This window comes from Pagrus pagrus (genome assembly GCF_965226575.1).
Source record: "Pagrus pagrus genome assembly, chromosome: 7".
Lineage (NCBI taxonomy): Eukaryota > Metazoa > Chordata > Actinopteri > Spariformes > Sparidae > Pagrus > Pagrus pagrus.
In genome coordinates, this window is record NC_140191.1 from 12,872,735 (window position 1) to 12,892,208 (window position 19,474).

At 40.4% G+C, this 19,474-nt stretch overlaps 1 protein-coding gene across 1 annotated transcript; it reads right to left on the reverse strand.

Moving 5' to 3' along the window:
- Window positions 1–785: 785 nt before the first annotated feature.
- Window positions 786–13,937, reverse strand: slc2a3b (solute carrier family 2 member 3b). The gene is made up of 11 exons (XM_084357358.1): window positions 13,580–13,937; window positions 12,838–12,960; window positions 9,102–9,206; window positions 8,503–8,663; window positions 7,855–8,095; window positions 7,027–7,189; window positions 6,585–6,772; window positions 5,013–5,117; window positions 4,817–4,918; window positions 4,508–4,711; window positions 786–4,415 (listed from the first exon to the last, which is right to left on the reverse strand). Exons 2-11 carry the CDS (start codon window positions 12,859–12,861, stop codon window positions 4,158–4,160), a joined length of 1,551 nt encoding a protein of 516 aa, XP_084213484.1. The 5' UTR covers window positions 12,862–12,960; window positions 13,580–13,937; the 3' UTR covers window positions 786–4,157.
- Between the last annotated feature and the right edge of the window lie 5,537 nt (window positions 13,938–19,474).

The following is a 19,474-nucleotide window of genomic DNA, read 5'->3' on the forward strand; positions in this document are numbered from 1 at the left end:
CTTATTTTATGAACTGTGTTGTTATGCTAGCATCTTCGATATCTGCTAACTGCTAACTGTCTGGGGTAAACTCAAGTCTGTGGACTAATAGGACAATTAGGGCTCTCACCTAATGTTAGTTAATTATAGTTATTCATGAGACATGGCTTTATTTTTGTTTACATTGTGAGCTCTGTTGTCTAAAGAGCCTTGAGTCCTCCATCAAATACAGGAGGGATAACTTCCTGTTTACATCTCCCAAAGGATTATGGGAAAGCTTGGAGCCAGATTATCTCCAAAATAGAAATATGATTAAGAATAATGACAGGAGGGACACATTACATGTAATATGAACTTTTCTCATGTTACACCATCAATAATGTCATATTGAAACTCCTGCTGCAGACTAAATTATGAATAATTTCATTGAGGAGTTAAATTGTTAGCCTAAATCACACAAGGCTGATTTATATAATATATAATATATAATCCTTGGTTGCAGCCCTGGTGTGTTTTTAGTCTCCTTTTCTAATAATATATCAACAACAATTCACATTGGATTTCAGTTCCCTTGAGTGCAAGAACAACAACAGCTAAGTCGAATGTTTTCTTAAAAGTACATTTCCAGAGGAAATCCTCTTCGGGCTAAATATTCTCTTGCATCTCTACATGTGTTCTGGTTTGGCTTCTGAAGCTGTGTGACCCAGGAGGAAATGTGACCTCATAACTCCTCACGCAAGCATTCCCAAAAATGTCAACACAATCGTGAATATATCTTTTTAATCCCAACCGTTCAGAAACTGAACTCTGGTTTTAGACTCATGGCTTTATTTCAGTATTTCAGAGTGCTGGTTAGCTCTACATCAAATAATGGCACAGCTAACTGAGGTTTTGTCACGGTGCATAAGAGGAAATGGAGTTTCCACAGTGCAGAAGTGGGTACCAGACAAAATACCAGACGACCCTCACACACTTTCACTTTAGCACAGACTGCAGTTACATTAAACATTCATGGCATGAGACTTGCTTTGACTCATCGCATTACAGTACAAGCAGTAAAATCAGACTGTTGATGCCCATAATTCAAGTCACACATTCCCTTAAAATAAGGCTTTCTTTATTTCCTTTTTAGTTTTTCAAAGCAAGTGTCACTCATATTACAGCAGGAGAAAAGAGGATATTATAGTAGAACATTTCTGACACTCAACTTACTTCTCACTTCTGCATTAAAGAAATAAAGTGATTTACATCACAGTAACAGTGCAAGACAAATCAGTGGATGTAACAAACAGTAGATGAAACAGGATTATGAAAAACCAAAAATAACAGAAACCATACACACCCTAACACAGGATATTTACATGTAACAGAGAGCCACACACAATACAAGCAATCATTAGAGAGTAGACTGACTGCAAAAGTGCAAAAGAAAACGCTGCTAAGTTCAAATATTGAAAAGTGCTTCCTGAAGTTTGCGCACACATCCAGAGGAAAAAGCAGCTGTACAAACACTGACACAACATTTATAAGCATGTATACTGTGCTGTAATAGTTGACCGTGATGTGGTAACTGGGGATACTACAATATATACACATGGTTTCAGACAAAACAAATACATATGATAAGACACTTTTTGTGCGTTAACCATCGAAATAAATACAATTCAGTTAGTGTTATTATTAAACGTTGCCATCAAACGCGTATGGAAGCCCATTTCTGCCAGTTAAAACTAAGGTTGATGAAAAAAATATTCCCATGGTAAATCATTATTATGAAATAAAATTATGAGATATAAGTACTCATTATTAAATTATAAAATAATTAATAAGATTAAAAAAGTCATAATTAATAAATTAAAAAGTCATAATTCAAACAATAAAAATAATGAGATATAAAGTCACAATTATGAGCTTTAAAAAGTCAAAAATATTAAATAGAAGTCATTAATTTTAAATTTTAAAAAGTTAAATATTCTTTTTTTAATCTCATAATAATGACTTACCATGGGAACATTTATTTTTTTTATCGAGGCTGTTTTTAGCATATTTTTTGTACTGGCAGGAATGGGCTTCCTTACACACGTGGCGAATACAGTATCATACTGCGATACTTGTTTTAATTTAATTACCAGTAGACGTGAATGTGTTTCAACACATCCCTCAAACGACAGTGCTAACACTGACAAGCACTTTTGATTTGATGTAACTCTAGTTTAGAGATTGTAAGACATTTTATTTCATGACCTGTGATTCAGAAGTTACTGCTACATACGGTCGTCAAAAGACTTTCAAGTACAGTGATGGATAAATGTATTTTCAGTTAGAAGCCGGTGATACGGTGTAACACGAGAAGCCACCTGAGTGTCTGTGTCCAACTGCTGTAATGCATGCGGTGAACGACTGCACTACAACAATGTTTCTGTCGTACCGGCTGTGCAATGAAATCATATGAAACAAGAGGTTAGGTTGTGTTCTGTAGAGCGGGGGCCTTTGAAATGGCTTGGCAGTGATAAACTACACCTTACTCTCATACAAACAATATACTTGAAGCAGACAGTAACAATTTACAAAACTGTCCTTGTTGTTACTTCGTTATCATCAGTCAGTGATTTGTTAATGTTTAACAGGGGGATAACCTTAGAGTAAAAAGTCATGTCCCCCGTAAAATACTGTCACAGAGGTGGCTTGGTCTGAGGTTGTATTTTCAGTAGCCCAGATTCAAGCGAGCGATCGTTGAAATATTATAGGAATCTTCTACGTGGCAGTGTGTCTCTATGATCCTTTCACTCTTCCCCAACTACCTGTTACTTTGATCATGAAGGTGACACCACTCTGTAGATGACAGAGAGGAGAAGTCATGCCCCTTCTGGTGGATCGTAATGGGACCTCATTTCAGAGGTTTTTTGATCCTGTTTGAATTGTGCCATGAATCACACATATGATTTTTGTCAATTTAAAAGATAATTTTTCAACTCAAGAAAGTCACACTTCACTCATAAAACTAATGAAGTATAAGACTGTAAAAAATACATAATCAGGAAGTGTTGTTGTCTTGTTTTAAGCTCACTAAGCCGTTTTACACATAACTAGATGGTATTCTATTATCTTTACGGCAAACTGCGACTTTCTTGCCTTCAAAATTATCTTTTAAATCGACAAACATCATATGTGTAATTCACAGCACAAATTCAAACGGGATCAAAAATGTATTTGTCTCTCCCCATCGACTGCTTTGCCATCGGGAGGGGCTTGACTTCGGGTCTCTGTCGAATCAAAGGCAGAATGTCGGGACTGAGAGAAAAAGGTGCAATTACGAGGTCTTAAAGCTGCTACTTCGGCACCACAGACAGTCGCCATGGATTTATCAATGCAAACTTGCACCTACCTCAGTCAGATAAAGGAGCAATGAGTCAGGCAGAGTAGGTTAACATATTCAACTAAAACAACCTCTCTACCTATTCTCTCTGCTCCTCGGGGATGGAGAGGGGGGGTGGCAGGTTAACACCCTCTGTTTATCAGCACCAACAACACACAAACATCCTCAACTCTCAGGGTACGTTGTGCTATAATGAGAAGAATTATTCCTCATCTTCTAAATGTTGAAATATATTTATTATACTCAGTTCAGCTATCTACTCAGCTCCCTCCCCCAGGCAGCAAGGCACCTCATTCAGGCAGACAGGGCAGTAAGTCAGCCCTTTTTTTTGGGTCAAACTACCGGGCTCCAAAACCGGCTTTTCAAGCTTGACCTCAATACGTAAAACCCCCAAATCCTGCAACCTTTTAACATTGGGGGTAGCTGAGGACCTGGGACTAATACTGAACGTATGCTGATCCTCTTATAAGGCAGTATGCATGGAGCTGGCACTGGGAATGTCTACAGATAGTACTGTTAATTCAGTTAAGTTTGGCCTGTGTTTAAATCAGGATTACGTGGAATTATTTTAGCATTTGTAACTGCTGAGTCTGTAAAAAAAACCACTGTACTTAATTAAAAAAGGCACGCTAAAAAACTGTAATCTTATTTCTGCATTAATACACTGAGTTGGCTTTTTCTAAACACACCCCCACCGCTCTTTCATTAGTTGCGAGTTATGAAATATAACTTTTTACAATATCTATGTGCTCGGAATCTGTCGTCTGTCTCGTTCTCTTTTCCTTCTTCTCGCGAACGATGCTCATGGCTTCTCTGGAAGGTCCACCATGGGAACCTTTTCTGTGGGGGACATGGGGGGAACGTCTTTGCTCTCTGGCAGGCCGACGACCACCGCCTCAGGCCCCGGGGATTGTGGGGATTTCCCTGCACTGGCGCTGAATCCCTGAGCGATGTCATCAAAGGTTCTTCCTTTGGTCTCAGGCACTCGCAGGAAGGTGAAGATGAAGAAGAAGATGAGGAGGACCATGAAGATGATGAAGACGTAAGCACCGCAAAGTTCCTGTGAGAAGATGAGGAGGATGATTGTAAATGCACGTCGAACTTGTACTGCTTCTGCATCTGAGGATTTTAGTGAAATAAATGTGTTCATACCTCTAATTTAGGGAAACCCAGCCCGACCAGGAAGTTGGCAGTCCAGTTGGAGAAACCGGAGATGGCCATGGCGGCAGGTCGGGGCCCCTGGGAGAAGAGCTCTGCCACGATGAACCATGGGATGGGACCCGGACCCATCTCAAAACTGGCAACAAAGCCAAACACAGCCACTATGGCCAGGTAGCTAAGAGACTGGTTTTTCTCCTGCTCAGAAAAAGAAAAACAGAGTATGAGGCGATGTAGCAAGGTAGCAATGAGGATGCGATATTTTTTGTCTCACAGGACAAGAACCAGGCAACCATCACTCACCACCAAAGCCAGGGAGATGGTCATGAGGAGGGCGCAGACAGCCATTCCAGCCAGTCCAATCAGGTGCAACGTCCTTCGTCCCGCCCGTTCAACCAGGAAGAGCTGGAGTCAAAACAACAAAAAAGACTGATTAATAATCCAAAAAAGATAAAACATGCCTTGTATTGAGACACCAAATGTGTAGTCAGAGACTTACAGAGACAATAGTAAACACAGTGTTCACGACTCCAGCTCCAATGGTGGCGTAGATGGGTTGAGTGACACCAGCTGTGGTAAAAATGCCTGTAGAGTAGTAAAAGACCTGAGAGAGGAGACAAAAATAGATATTACTCACTCCAGTAAATAAAATGATTGTAGTTGAACATGAATTGATTGTTTTTACACTGACATATTATAGCCCTTTAAAGTTGATAAGGCCAACGTGTTACACATCCAGCAGACACGGATGATTGTAAGACCAATATTAACGCTCAGTAACACATTAGGAGGACATTATAAAGTGTTAACTTGTGCTCCGTTTCTGTTTTGGTCTCCTCCACCTCCTGACAGAAACATCTAAATGCTGTGATTGTTTTCAGCTTAGATGTTTGCCTCCTCTTATTTTGTTGACTTCATCCTCACGTGTCTTGTTGTGACTTTCCACTTCCTATCTTGGTCTCTTTCCTGCCCTTTTTCTGTGTACACCTGTGTTTCATTTATTAATTAGTGCCTGTGTATTTAAGCCTGTGTTTTTCCCAGTTTGTCTGTTTCCCCACATCGGTCTCCTGTGTTCTGTGTTCTCTGTTCTCGGGTCCTGTATTGTTCCTGGTACTCTGAGTTGGCTCTGTGTGTTTCCTGCCCCTGGGGTTTTTTGCTGCCTGTGTCCCCAAGCTCCATCCTGGTTTGTACTTCATTTAGTTTTGTGTTTCTCTTTAGTCTTTTGGATTTGCCCCAGCCTGGTTTTGTCAGTGTTGTTGCCTGCGTTTTGATTTTTGGACCTCAGCTTACTTCATTAAAGCTCGCTTTTGTGTCTTTACCTGCCGAACACCGTGTCTGCCTTTGGGTCCCTCACATTTTTTGCCAAACCCTAACAAATGCTCCACTATGTTCACAGGCTTGTCGCTCACTTTGTCTGTCTGTTGTTTGGTGCTAGGTAGATGGTGTACAATGTTTTTTTTTTAGAGATTTTAAGCTAAAAAAAACAAAAAACGGAAACACCTGAGTGGACTGAAACAGTTTAGGGTTTTAAGTTGCAGGACATAAAACCAAAACAGGGAGCTGAAAGATGCTAAAATGCTATATATAAACTTTTTGAAATAATTACGCAGCAGGTACTTAGACACACAGTTGCATTATGTCTAACTCTACTGGTGAGTGATATAGGTCGTGAGTGTTAATGCGTCTGTCAGAGTTCAATCGATGTTGCAGCCTCTAGCCGCAGGCTGTCACAGTTTGACTGTGATTGCTAGGTCAGACACTGCAACCGTTAACACATTAAGTCAGCCTGGTTACATGACCTCATTAACAAAATACCCAGTAAATACCACTGTGTGTGTCTCTGTCTTTTAACCCTTTGAGGGTTATTATTCCACTCAATCTAACATGGCCTGAAGCCGAGAAGCATCTCTTGTCGAGTGCTTGTCAGAAACATTTGTATAATTTCAGTGAATGCTCCTTTAAAGAGTCATGTGTGAGATGACAGGTTTGAAGATCGCCCTCACACATCAGACTGACACTTAATAATAATAATATCCATTACACTCCATTACAGGATATCATGTTTACTTACAGCGTTGATGCCGGACAGCTGCTGAGAGAGCTGAAGGATGATGGCAATAATGATTGGTTGACGGTAGTTGGGGGAGCGGAAGAGTTCGGGGATGGTCACTTTCTTTTCCATGGCCATCTTCATCCCTTCTTCCTTCATTTCCTGAATGTCATCGTTCACATCTTCGGTGCCGCGCAGACGCACCAGCGCTACAGAGAGGAGAAGATGGATAAATAGAGAGGAAGTAAGTACATTATTTATGCAAATATGATGTAAAGAAAGGTTGGAAGGGTCTTCGAACATGTCACATGGTAAATGTTTAATTAACCACAGGGCCACCTCATCTGCAGGACATGCTTCAATTCGCACATTATTAAAAATTCACCAGTGACTCTAGATTCAGTCTCATTAAATCCTAATGCTGCCAGCTTGTTAGCATATTGTAAACTGGCTCAAAACTGACCTTTCCTTGCCTCCTCCTCCTGGTTGAGGCTGATGAGCAGGTATCGGGGGCTTTCAGGGCAGAAGGGCAGCATAATAGTCTGCACGATGGCCGGCAGGATGGTCAGAGCCAGCAGCAGAGGCCACAGAGTGTCTGAGCCGAGCAGAGACTCCAGACCGAAGATCTGAAACACAGACAGCAGCGGATGAAGTGGACTCATTTACAGCATGCTTCACTCACCTCACCAGACATTTTCAGCTATCTTGTCAGAGGCTGTTTCCTCATATAAAGTCATGAACTTGCTGTGCGTTGACGTGGTGTCAGATTTATTGTAAAAAACATTTTTTCAGACTGGGAAAATTCACGCAAACGCCCCTCAAGTCTGCTTGATGCAATGTCATGTGTTGCCTTTGTGTTGAAAAGCTTAAATCTAACTCAAATAACATTTTCTTATTTTTTCAAAAAAATATTCTGAAAAGATGCTTTTATTATTATGGGTTTTGTATTTAGGGCCATGTATATTTTTCATTGAGAGTAAATGTGGCGTAAAACATGATGATATTGTTGTTTTCTATACTTGGTATTTATGGTGATCTACAGGTCACATAAATGATGAACAGACTTTATATTCAACAGCCTCAGACACCACTTTAATAAAGACAAGATGTCTGAAAAAGCTTGGTGAGGTGAATATAGCAGAAGTGTTTTAAGGACTTGAAGCTCTCAAAGCAAAGCTGATGTCTTAAGTCAATGTTATCCTGCAAAAATCCATAGCTTGCGCATAATCTAATATAAAAAGCAACAATATTTAAATCACAGTAACATCATCACCATATCACAGCATCTTACCTGTGCCACCAGGATGCCAATAACTACACCCAGCTGATGCAGCGTACCGAAGGCTCCTCGGACAGCCGTGGGCGAGATTTCGCCTACGTACATGGGCGTCAGCCCAGTGCACAGGCCGCAGAACACACCGATGATAAACCTGCCGATAATGACCATCTCATAAGATCGAGCCAAAGCCGACAGTCCCATGAAACCCCCTCCGAGGAGAGCCAGGACGTTAGATAGCAGCATGGACTTACGCCTGGTGATGAATGACAAGAAAGAAAGACGGTCAAAGTTAGTGAGAGTAAAGAGAAAAACAACCAAATAAGCAGTGATAAAAGCCTTCTAAATACGGTGCATATGTAAAGAACAGCTGCAACAAATTATTATTTCATCATAAATTAATCTGCCGATTATTTTCTCAATTAACCCAACGTGACGGACTCCAAAAAATCATGTCTTTATGTCTTGTTTCGTCCAACCAAAACAGCAAATCCTCACATTTGAGAGGCTGTGACTGAAATGATTAATCTATTTTTCAAAGTTGCTATATCATTCTTAAATGACTAACTGACTTGGTGATATTAGTGATATTCAGTCAAAGCTGACAGTAAAACATATCTGTCATCTTGCATTAAACCGCAGTTGCTCCCCTGATGTTCTCACCTGCCAAATTTGTTGACCATGAATCCAACACAGAAAGACCCGATCATGCCTCCCACACTGAAGATGGCCACGGCAAAACTCCACACCATGGTGTTGGCTCCTGCACTGAAAGGCTCCCCGGTCCTTTCTGTCGACACATTCAGGAAAAACCTTCGCAATTTCTGTCAAACCACAGAAAACGGTGAAAGGATTAGAAGTGGCAACTTTAAAGAAAGTCTTTGTCTTTTGCAATTTGTCATAAAAAATCATTTAAGATCTAACAGATGTGACAGAGACTGTGCTTCATGTGTATTTGTGAGTTTTTTAAACATCCACATGGGGGCACTACGGCTTTTAGCATAATGCTGAGCTCTCAAATCAGACCAGACACACTGAAAACATCATGTCGATCACTATACAGAACAACAACAGGAAAGTGATACTGGAAAAGTTTTACTACAATACAAGTTTTAGAAAATGAGAGAAGACGTGGTATTGCATCTATTATTAATGCAGGAATTGTGCCCCCTCCCTTAACGCTTGCCCCCGCTGTCATAAAACACACAAGAACCACAAGGATTCATTCAGCTGTGTGTGCTCAACATGTTACAAACACACACCTGCTCTGGTGCATTGATGACCCCGGTGTTGTAGCCAAACTGCAGCGAGCCAATGACTGCCGTTGACACACAGTAGAGAAGGTAAGCAGTCAACTTCTTCTTGGGCTGTAGAGAGAAAAACAGACATGCAGATATGAAATATTAAAACAACAAGCAGATGGAGTTTATGTACAATCACTGCCTCAGTTTGTGTGGCGGACATGGCCGGTTCCTGGCTCCACAAAGCGCTTGTTGTTTATAGTGACACTGGCAAACTACAGACAATGAGCCTCTCTACATCTGCCCTCCCTCCCTGCTTTCAGCTCTCTGCATTAGCAGCTCGCAGCGCTGCTGTGAGAGCAAGGTGTTACAACATTGCACAGGCTCCGTGATTTTCAGCTCTGAGGCATTTCTCAGATAAGTAGCTAAAGACACCCCAAGAGAAAGAGACTGAATCCTATTGTGAGTGTTTTTCCCTGCTGGGTTCGGAATTAAAGTGGGTTTAGCTCATAATAACAAGCTAATACACCTGACAGTAATCACTTACATGGCAGTACTGCCTGCGGGGGGGTGAAATTAGCAATATGCTAAAGTATTCATCCAGGCAGAACTGAGAGCAGTCATCGGTTTAAATTAAGTTTCAAGCCAGAATGGAAATCCCTGATCAAAGTTTCACACGACTAACCCAAAGACTACATCTCTTCTACATTGTCTGTAAAACATTTGACAGTCTAAGAACTTTTGTAAAGCTTATTATTTACATCCAGAGTCTAACAGTCTGGGGCTTAAGTCCAAATAGGCTCATTAATGAAAGAAAATCCATTTTAATCAGCCAGTTTAATCCGTCTATTTACAAAATGTGCCCCTGTTTCAACACACTGACTCGACTAACATTCATGATGCTAATTAGTACTGTGTTTTGCACAATCTGTAATCTCACATGAGTCAAAAAACAAGAGCTTCTAGCTACAAAGACAGGCACAGTGAGCCGTGTTTCACCGTGATGATACATACATCAATTAAATCATCATCGGCACAGATAAAATAACAAATTCCTCAAATGTCATGAAACAACATGTTCACAACCTGCACTAATGAGAAAAACCAAAGACTGGTTCAAAGAGTCTCCTGAAACAAACTGTTCTTTCATCTGATCAGCTGCGTCCTTTTCCTGATTACCCGTGAGTTCCTTATCTCCTTAAAATGTATCCGAAGTACTTGGTACTTTTTGTCTGCTCCTATCAGGCGCTCATTAAGTTACCGTAAGCCAGCACATGGATCAGAATGAAACAACACACGGGAGGATTTCAATGAAATTAAAAAAACAGAATATCTTTCCACTGTGAGATAGTGATAATCAGTTGTAACTACAGTGTGTTTCTCAGGGGAACATCATGACCATGTCTCAGAATAAGGACTATATGTGACAGACAGCCAAACAATGGCACAGGAAGTGCTGCGTACACGATAAAGTGATAGTGACGTGGAAAATATGAAGCACTAGTCAAAGAACAAAAGAGTGAGAATGATGTAGAGCGAAAGAAGAAATGAGATGCAAGACAAAATAAGTGATGTTATACTTGAAAGAGAAACTAATTGTAGTAACATGCGTGCCATGTTTGACTTCTGCCACACGATACCACCTCAGATAACCTATAAAGGGGGATTAAACACATGCAGGGTGTGTGGGGTGCAGCTGAACTGGGCTCGAGGAGATTAGATGAGGAAAAAATGTATGTGGGCACGTAGCTACATTTGTAACAACTGCATCTGCAGCCACATGCTGCTGTTGAGTAACATTCAGACAAGATTATATCGCCGTCTTAAAACAACTCTGAATAGGGAGTGGCCCATTGAGTAAGCAGCATTATGTAGTAACGCAGACTTGTAGACAGTCTGTATTCAATATCTGCAGCTGTATTCTACAATATAAAGTACTTATACATATACTGATCAACTGCATCGTGCTAAAACACGTTATGCAACAACTAAACTGAGTACCTGTCTGAACACGAACAACTCAAACAGGCTGAGTCTTGGACATTTAGATATAAATCTATGAGCACTGAGAGTCTCTGTCTGTGATATGATTGAAACATCCAGACCAGCCACTAAATGTATCTTGTGGAGAGATTATTCTCTTAGCTGCTGTTTCCAAGGTGTACAATGAACTTAAGACCTCAGTTTCTACTCTTTTCTGTACTTTTATATGGCTTGTGTTTGGTCCATTTTGTTCTCTAAGTTTAAAGGTCATTAAAAGCCCTTCAGTGGACCGGTGTTGCAAATTAACATCTGCTATAAACATTGTGAGACTTGAACTGCTGTTTCAGTTTGTTGATGTATACTGTATCTGTCCCTATCAAATAAAACAAAAATAAACCAGTAATATTACAACTTCAAAGTATTCATCTACTTTACCTATGTTTTTGTAGTGTAATCATAATTTAACATAACAAATCACCATTATTTTAACTTCCGGTTCTCATATTAAGGCGTCCTGCAGATCTGCAAATGGTTTGTCCAAGTGGTGTTGCCGTACCCAAACCACCGCCTGACTGCTGTAAAATCGGACAAAGTGACTTAACTTCTAAAGTAATCGTGGAAACCGATTACCTCAAAAGTACAAAGTAAAGTAGACTAATCATTTTAAGCTGTTAAAAGGTTTTAGCCTACAGCAGTCGGTGCAAACACTGTGCTGTCTCTTTATTTAATTACTTTCACAACGTTTTCAAACCTGAATGTCATATGAGTGTTATGTGAATGAATACTCAAATATTTGAGTATAGCAGGAAGTTGGTTGCTAAAGTTTCACTAAGCTTTACTTCACTCTACAGACCCCCCCCGCTTCCTCCCCCTCGACTTTTGGGCCTCCCCAAAGTCGACATAGCTGCGGCCCTGCCTTCAACACTCAATTTCCACACTCATGTCATCTTGCAATCCTTGTCTGTGTCTCTCTCTCATTGTCTTTCTCCCTTAATGTTGTCCGACTATATTGCATCGACCCTTCGGTGTGTTTCTTTATCATAAACTCGACTTTTGCAGCAAAACTTCTTCTCTTCGCTGCAGAACGTTTTGATGGAAAAGTCTTTTAGGAGCACATGCTACTATCCACTGCGGCTTGGTGGTTAGATTATGTGTAAATCTTAAGTAACAGCAATGACAGTGAGGTAACTGCGTGCAACATGTTTCAAAAGCCAAACCGCAGGGACGGTTTGTGACATCACAAGGTATGAACAGGCAAATTTTCAGTCACTTTAGATATTTACTCTACAGACAACCCCAGGGAATTTGAATAAACCAACTCTTTGATATAATGTCAATAGTATGTTGGTGTATTCAAATGTAAAGATAACTAAACTCTCCTCGCAGGCATGCCCTATCTCTCTCTTTGTCCTACTGCTATTTCCTCAACCCACATCTCAACGCAGCGTACAAATAAAAGCAAGAAACTAGATCACACTCAGGTTCAAACTTGTCACCCACCAGCCCCGTTCCCTACTCTTTCTCTCTTAGTCACGTCCTGAAAGGCTTGACTCCCATCCCCAGATCCTGCCGTTGCCAGAAAGGAAAAATACAGAATTGCCAGCCTGTGACTCGTAAATACCACACACTCATTCATTAGAGGTGTTGCCTCAAAACCGGCTCAGAATTAAACAAACAATGACAAAGAAGCAGGCTGACAGTCTTCCTCAGGAAACAGTGGGAATCACAACAGGCAGCTTGAATCAACCTTTACAGTACAGTCCAGTATATTTACCTTCTCGTCCTCCATCCGCTCCATATTTTCTCTGCTTGATCGAAGATATTAAGAAGGAAAGTGACTCTTGTGAGCTGTCTCTTATCCCTTACGAACACACACCTCTGTGCAAACAGTCAAAACCTGAAAAAAAGCAAACACAAGAGCAAAAATGTGATAATTATTAAAGCAAACATCCGTTAGAAATAAAACTCTGAAGAATCCCAACATTGTGTGGGTTACATCTATAGCTCGTGCCATTAAGAAGACTACAAACTACACACCTGATGGACTCAGAGCACTCTGCAGCAGCTGAGGAGCTTTTCTGAACTCAGAGAACTCAACAGGAGTCTGTGCCCAAAATGACAGTGACCCCTCCCTCTGCTTCCGTATTCACCCTCCTCTTCGGTGCTCTCTAATTATGAAATGAATAAAGTGATGTAACTCCTTCTTTTCAAACTAAATTACTGTCGCTTTGCTTATTTTTATCAATGCAATTGAAAGACACAAAAAAACAAAAACAAAAACACCCTCTCAGTGGGCTGCAGAGGCTGTAGTAACCCACGCTGTGCGGATGGAGCTTCATGAGATCAAGTGGATTTTGCTTTAAAAAGGTGTTTTACGCACAAGATGCTACTGCACTTCTATAATTCATAACACACAAGGCTTTCAGCACCTGAAATTAAATCATGAGCAACATTGTTTGACAGTGACAAACCACACAATTAATCATGATGATGAATAAAAATAAATGTTTGTTTACCGTTATATGTGATGCGTGCCAGCCTTTGTGTATCCAAAAAAAAACTTCTTGTCTTGTCCAAACGTGTTTGCTGTGACAAATGTTCAGTCCTCCCTCCTATCTGTGTGTTTTTATAGAAAGTCGGACACGATAACCCGCACGTTTCACCTCATCGACATCATTCTTACTCATATTTCTGGGGAAAAGGCGCACGCAAAACTTCCGATCCTGCGCCCACGTACTTCGGGTTTCTTCGTCTCGGGTCGTGATGTCGGTAGCAGCGGCGCAGGCGCGTTTTCCGCTCAGCTGGAGAAAGGGGACGTGCTCGGCCGAGCGTACAGTACGGAGCAGAGCTGGAGAACAAACGCTGCCGGTGAAAGGAGTCTCTGTGCTGCTGCTGGCCCGTCGGCTGCCCACCGGGTGCGCCAGAACAAAAGGCAATGTGCGCGCAGTCCAGATACAAAGCCTGGTCATGCAGAAATCATGAGACCGGCTCAGTGGGTGGCAAACAAACGGGGGAGACCTACTAATTCTTCATCAACTATGTCTAATCTTCACAACCAACTAAATCCCAGTCTGGAATCTGAAGTTCTCCAGAAAAATGAGAGTCAGAAGGGTCATTTTTAAATCCACTCTGGGAGCAGCTGGGCTCAGTTTAGCTTCATGTTTGTATTAGATCTCTATTAGAGGCCCACTGGAGTGTGATTTTGGATTTTGGGTGATAATTTGAATATTTTTCTGGGATGTCCTCCAGCCCAACATAGTACAACCCAAAGAAAATGACTTAAAGGAGAAGTTCACCCAAGAATGAAAATCCAGTCATTATCTCCTCACCCTCATGCTGGTGGAAAGTCAGGTTAAGTGTCATCGTCCACGAAACATTTCTGGAGCTTCACAGCAAAACGGCGCTACAGCATTCTCCTAAACAACTGCAGTAGATGGGGACTTGTTTCACAATGTTAAAAAACCCAGCCGAAAAAAAACAAAAGATAAATGGCTCCATACGTCCGCCGTTATCCAAGTGTCTGCGAGCCCTGAGCCCCAAATTGATTTGAAAAACAATCAATCAAACTTTATTTATATAGCACCTTTCAAACAAATCCAAATGTGATTCAAAGTACTTTACAAAAAACCTGGTATATTAAGAAAACAAAAATGGGCTTGGAGACTAATGCACACGCCATTTTGCAATAAAATAAATAGTTAAAATAATAAAATATAAAGAATAAAAGCTAAAATCAATAAATAAAATAAAACATAAAGATAAAATATTTCACGTACAAGTTGATTTTAAAAATAGTTACTAAAATAGATTATAATATAATTATAATAATAACAAACATAACAACAACAGTAAAAATGTAAATAAAAATCTGAACTTTTCCTTCAAAGATTTGAAAGCGTGCAAGAATCATTTCATAAATACTCAGGTCAGAAAAACTGTCCCCATTCCCACCTAACAAGATTTTGACCACATGCCAAAAATAAAAGTATCTTTTTCGTGTTACATTCATTAAGTCACATGTTTAATTCGTCTGTACATTTTGTTTCTCAACATGAAATCAGACAAACAAGCAAATAAAAGCAGAGTGAGCCCCTGTTTGGCACCTGCAGCTACTGAGGACATGACCTCTGTGCCCTCAGTGGCCGCTGGCGCCCTGATCGTTACTACAGACCTGCTTAAAGATGCAGAAATTAATGAGTCATTATAAGTGTTTGTAATAAGTCAATAAAAGGTGAAAATCAGTTCAGCTGATGGTCGAGGCCAACACTTTTCACATCTCACATTTCACCATGCACTTCATCATGTCGAGAGCTGCATGCAGATAATAGTCCAGTCGGACATAAATACACTTGTTCCTGAGCTGGGAGCTGGATCTCTACTGACATCAGAACTAAACATAGATTGATTATTCATTCATGCGCCACAAAATAACTAGATTCAAACATGAGTTTTAAAGCAGATATGACCTCATGACAGGGAATATCATATGACTAGTTCACCCAGGTGACACTTATGTTGACCTGTCAACTCATCTCTGTGGCTCGTTGTAAAACTTCACATATTGCGGCAGAATTTGGAAAACAGTCACTATGATGCAAACAGGAAAGACTGAGTGTTTCTAGGATATGTTTGCAGAAGTAACCAAGACTGTACACTTGTAACCTTGAGATGATATTATGAAAACATAGTTATACTGTCAGGATTAATATACTTTTACCTCAGATATACCCTGCTTCTTTTGGACAGGTCATCTCACATTACAAGTCTGCAGTTAATAGCCAGAGCATTTGGAAAAAAGTGACCGGAAATCTGTTGTAACAGTGACTGCACATGAAAAACGTCAGAATCTGTTGAATGTGGGAGGCTCCTTCCCTTTTTGTGGAATTACAATTATTTCATCCAGCCTTGAAATAACCAACTAAAAAAGGAGAGAAGGAACTGAGAGACTGAGGGACGTGCAACATTTCATCATTCTTCAGAAACTACATCTCTGTCCCAGTATCTCATCTGGATCCGGAGAGCCGTTGCCAAGGAAACCAAACCCACAGCATCTCCTCTAGTGACCTGGTCTGAGTGAGGAGATCAAATTATAAGATATCTGCAGAGAGCAAACACAGATACACCGGAGGATAGAGAGAGAGAGAGAGAGAGAGAGAGAGAGAGAGGGGGGTGTTGTTGTTATTTGTTATGTTATGTCCGAGTGTTTGGACAGATGCTTTGGCAACATTGTTGTTAAACTTTCATGCCAATGAAGCCCCTTTGAATTTGAATATGAATTTGAGAGAGGTGGGGGAGAGAGAGAGCGAGAGAGAGGGAGGGGGAAGAAAATTAAGAAAGTTAGAGGCTCTTCCTCCCTCGTCCTCCATCACATCCGTGCTAAAACACACGCAGCCCATTACAAACCACATCCTGTAGCTTGAGACCTTGTAAATTCAACTGACTCCTGCTCCTTGCTGAAAGCATCATACAGGGTTAATATGAAGTTAATAGGTGGAGCCTGTTCCTTCATTTGTTTTGCTTTTTATCACCATAGTAGTGCAAGGCTTCAGCCATTTTGTAACATGTTCTGCTCTAACAGTGTTTGACATGGAAAAACCAGAGGCAATCCAGGTTCAAACTAGAAAAGTATCAAAAGCGATGGAGGACATGTTTAAAAGCCTTTATTATAGTGGCTACATCATTAAAAGGGCAATCATTAAAATAAAAGCCGACATGTTTCAACCAGTAGGTCTTAATCAGGGCTCCAAACTACAGACAACATGATGTGGCCCCACCTAATATAGTGTATATAGAAGCCACAGACCAGGTGATACAAATACAAACTAATGAAACAGTTAAATAACAACAGATCAGATGACAACATACAAAAACTGACACCCATATATATCATAATCAAGCATTGACAAACACCACCCTGGTTAAAAAAGCACAGAAAAGCCTCTGCTTCCTGTGAAAATTTAAGAAGGCTAAATTCTGGAGCAAGATTCTGGTCAGCTTTTACAGAAGAGCGATAGAAAGCATCCTGACTGGACACAACACCGCCCAGAACATCGCTAGTACCCAACTGCAGAGCATCAGCGACATCAGTGATGCGAGATGTCTGCACAGAGCCCAAAGGATGCTTAAAGACAATGCCGACACTCCTGAACTCATCTTCAACAATAGCAGGACTCAAGGGCTCAATCATTAATTTGTTTTTTAAACCTTTGTTTGAAAAATGACAATACATTTACCTTGTTTTATATATATTTTTGAAAAACATCATGTAAAACACTTATAGATTAATATCACTATGTGCACAGAGCAGTACATGTCATCCACATGTGAGCCAACAGGATTTGGTTTAAACAAGGACAAAATAGAGAAGGAAAAACCGTGAGAACAAATGCAGTCAGATTGAGTCCAAATGTTGCAACAAGGCATCTTCCCATCTATGTTGACATCGTAGATTATTACATCACAGTATTCCCATGTGCGTAGCTGAAATATATTCATGCATCCATTTTCTTGCGCAGGGTGGAGTCGGTGTCCTCCGCTCTTTGAGAATAAGGTTGTTACGAGTATCATGCCCATCACTGGATACGTTTGAATGTGTGACAGGAGACTTAAAAGTCCTCCCAGCATTGAAAGAGAACCAAGACTCTGTCTGAAGAGAGAGTACGGTAAATCCCAGAAAACAAGACCAGACAGTGACTTGGTAGAAAGCTGTGCTGATAGATGTTATTTTACATGAAGGCTTTGCAAAAAAAGAAATGTTTTGGACAAGGAGGGGGAAAAAATGCTGTACAGTGGTTCAACCAGACGGACGAAGAGAGAAAGACACCGCTGAGCAACAATTAAATAAGATTATATGAAATCACCAGTCATTGGTAACAGCAACTGTAAGCCGAGCCTCAAAGTCTGTGCAGATCTGAACAGAAACAGGTTACTTTGTCACGTCAAGCGTACAATAATATCCATAACAAGATGGAACAGGTGACTCAACTCAACTGAACACACTATGGACTGTAAAGTCACAGTTTAAACCTGTTCAGTCTACTAAGCAGACTGTGGAGGGCCAAAAAAGGTTTTAATCATTTAATTATTCTTCATTGGGGCTAAAACTAGTTTAAATAATACATCTGGTGTCTGAATATTATTGAAAGAAATAATTCAAAGTATTTTTTATTACATCAAACATGGACAAGTCATGTTTAAAGAGGCGACATCATGTAGACATAATTTCTGTTTATTCCAGTTTAGTTTAGGAATATTTGGTATATTTGGCGTCTTTTGTGGGTTTGAACATTATAAACATGGATATACATAATGATAATCTGCTGGTTCAGGGTCAACAGGGTGTTATATATATATATTATGAAGAACTTGTTACATGGTTTACTGTGGGCTTACTCAATTTAAAACTGGTGCAACACTGCCGCCCTGTGAGTAGAGTTTGCCATTGACTCTTGTTGACGCACGTTAACCCTGACAGATAAACTCACTCTAACAATGTCTCTCAGTTGTCTGGCACTCACAATCTTACAAAAACAACGTTGTGTTTCTTGCAATATTTCACTCACTCAACGTTCTGGTTTTTGTTTGTTTTTTTGTACCTGTTTAAAAATGTCACCACCGCAGCCCTGACAGTCTTATCAGCGTCAATAACAAGCAAAGTCTGAAGAGGAGTTTATTCGGTCTGAACACACCCTTTCTGGCGTGTCAGGACTTATTGCAGCATAGCTGAGGCAAACGGTTAACAGCGGAGGTTGTGGTGAGCTGGTGATAATCAGAGGAAGACTACAACTGTGCTCCGAGGATGGAGTTGCCAGTATTGTAACTGTGACATGATGCAATTCATTAAATCAAGATCCTCAGGCTTAAAGTGCCCCGCTGTAACAAAGTGAAGTAAACGGTGACTTGAAACAAGTCTTAAGATCCAAGTAAAGGAGTCTGAATCATACAAACTTAGGGAGGAATGTATGAGACAGCAATGGAGGAATTAAGACAATGTGGTTGACTGTTGACTCATGAATGAAGATGATTTGTTGTAATTCATTCAGCAAAATCTGTTTCTAATGTTTATCTGTGAAACCTGAGACAAGAGAAGATGTCAAGTTCATACATTCCACATATCCACCTCTGATGAAATAATCTTAATGCTTTGCTGTCCACACTTGAATCAGGTCAATAAAAAAAAAGGTGCAGCACTAACTCTATGTCAACACAACCTTTCCAACCCATTAATTCCTTTGGTTTTCAATGTGCAACACTGACTCAGAGCATTAAATTAATCCAAATATTACCAACACAAGCCCTTAAAGAAGTACTCAGTTACCCAACAGCAATAAGCTTTATCATGGTTATAGTTCAACTGTGCCACTGTGTGGTAAAACCTAAATATTACACCAATACAAGCATCTGGTTTTATC

Coding starts and splice junctions, on each gene's coding strand:
- slc2a3b (XM_084357358.1), bottom strand. CDS start 12,861: ATGGAGCGGATGGAGGACGAGAAG. Junction 9,207..12,837: donor AGCGGATGGAGGACGAGAAG/GTAAATATACTG, acceptor TTCTCTCTACAG/CCCAAGAAGAAGTTGACTGC. Junction 4,919..5,012: donor CTGTGTTTACTATTGTCTCT/GTAAGTCTCTGA, acceptor TTTTGACTCCAG/CTCTTCCTGGTTGAACGGGC.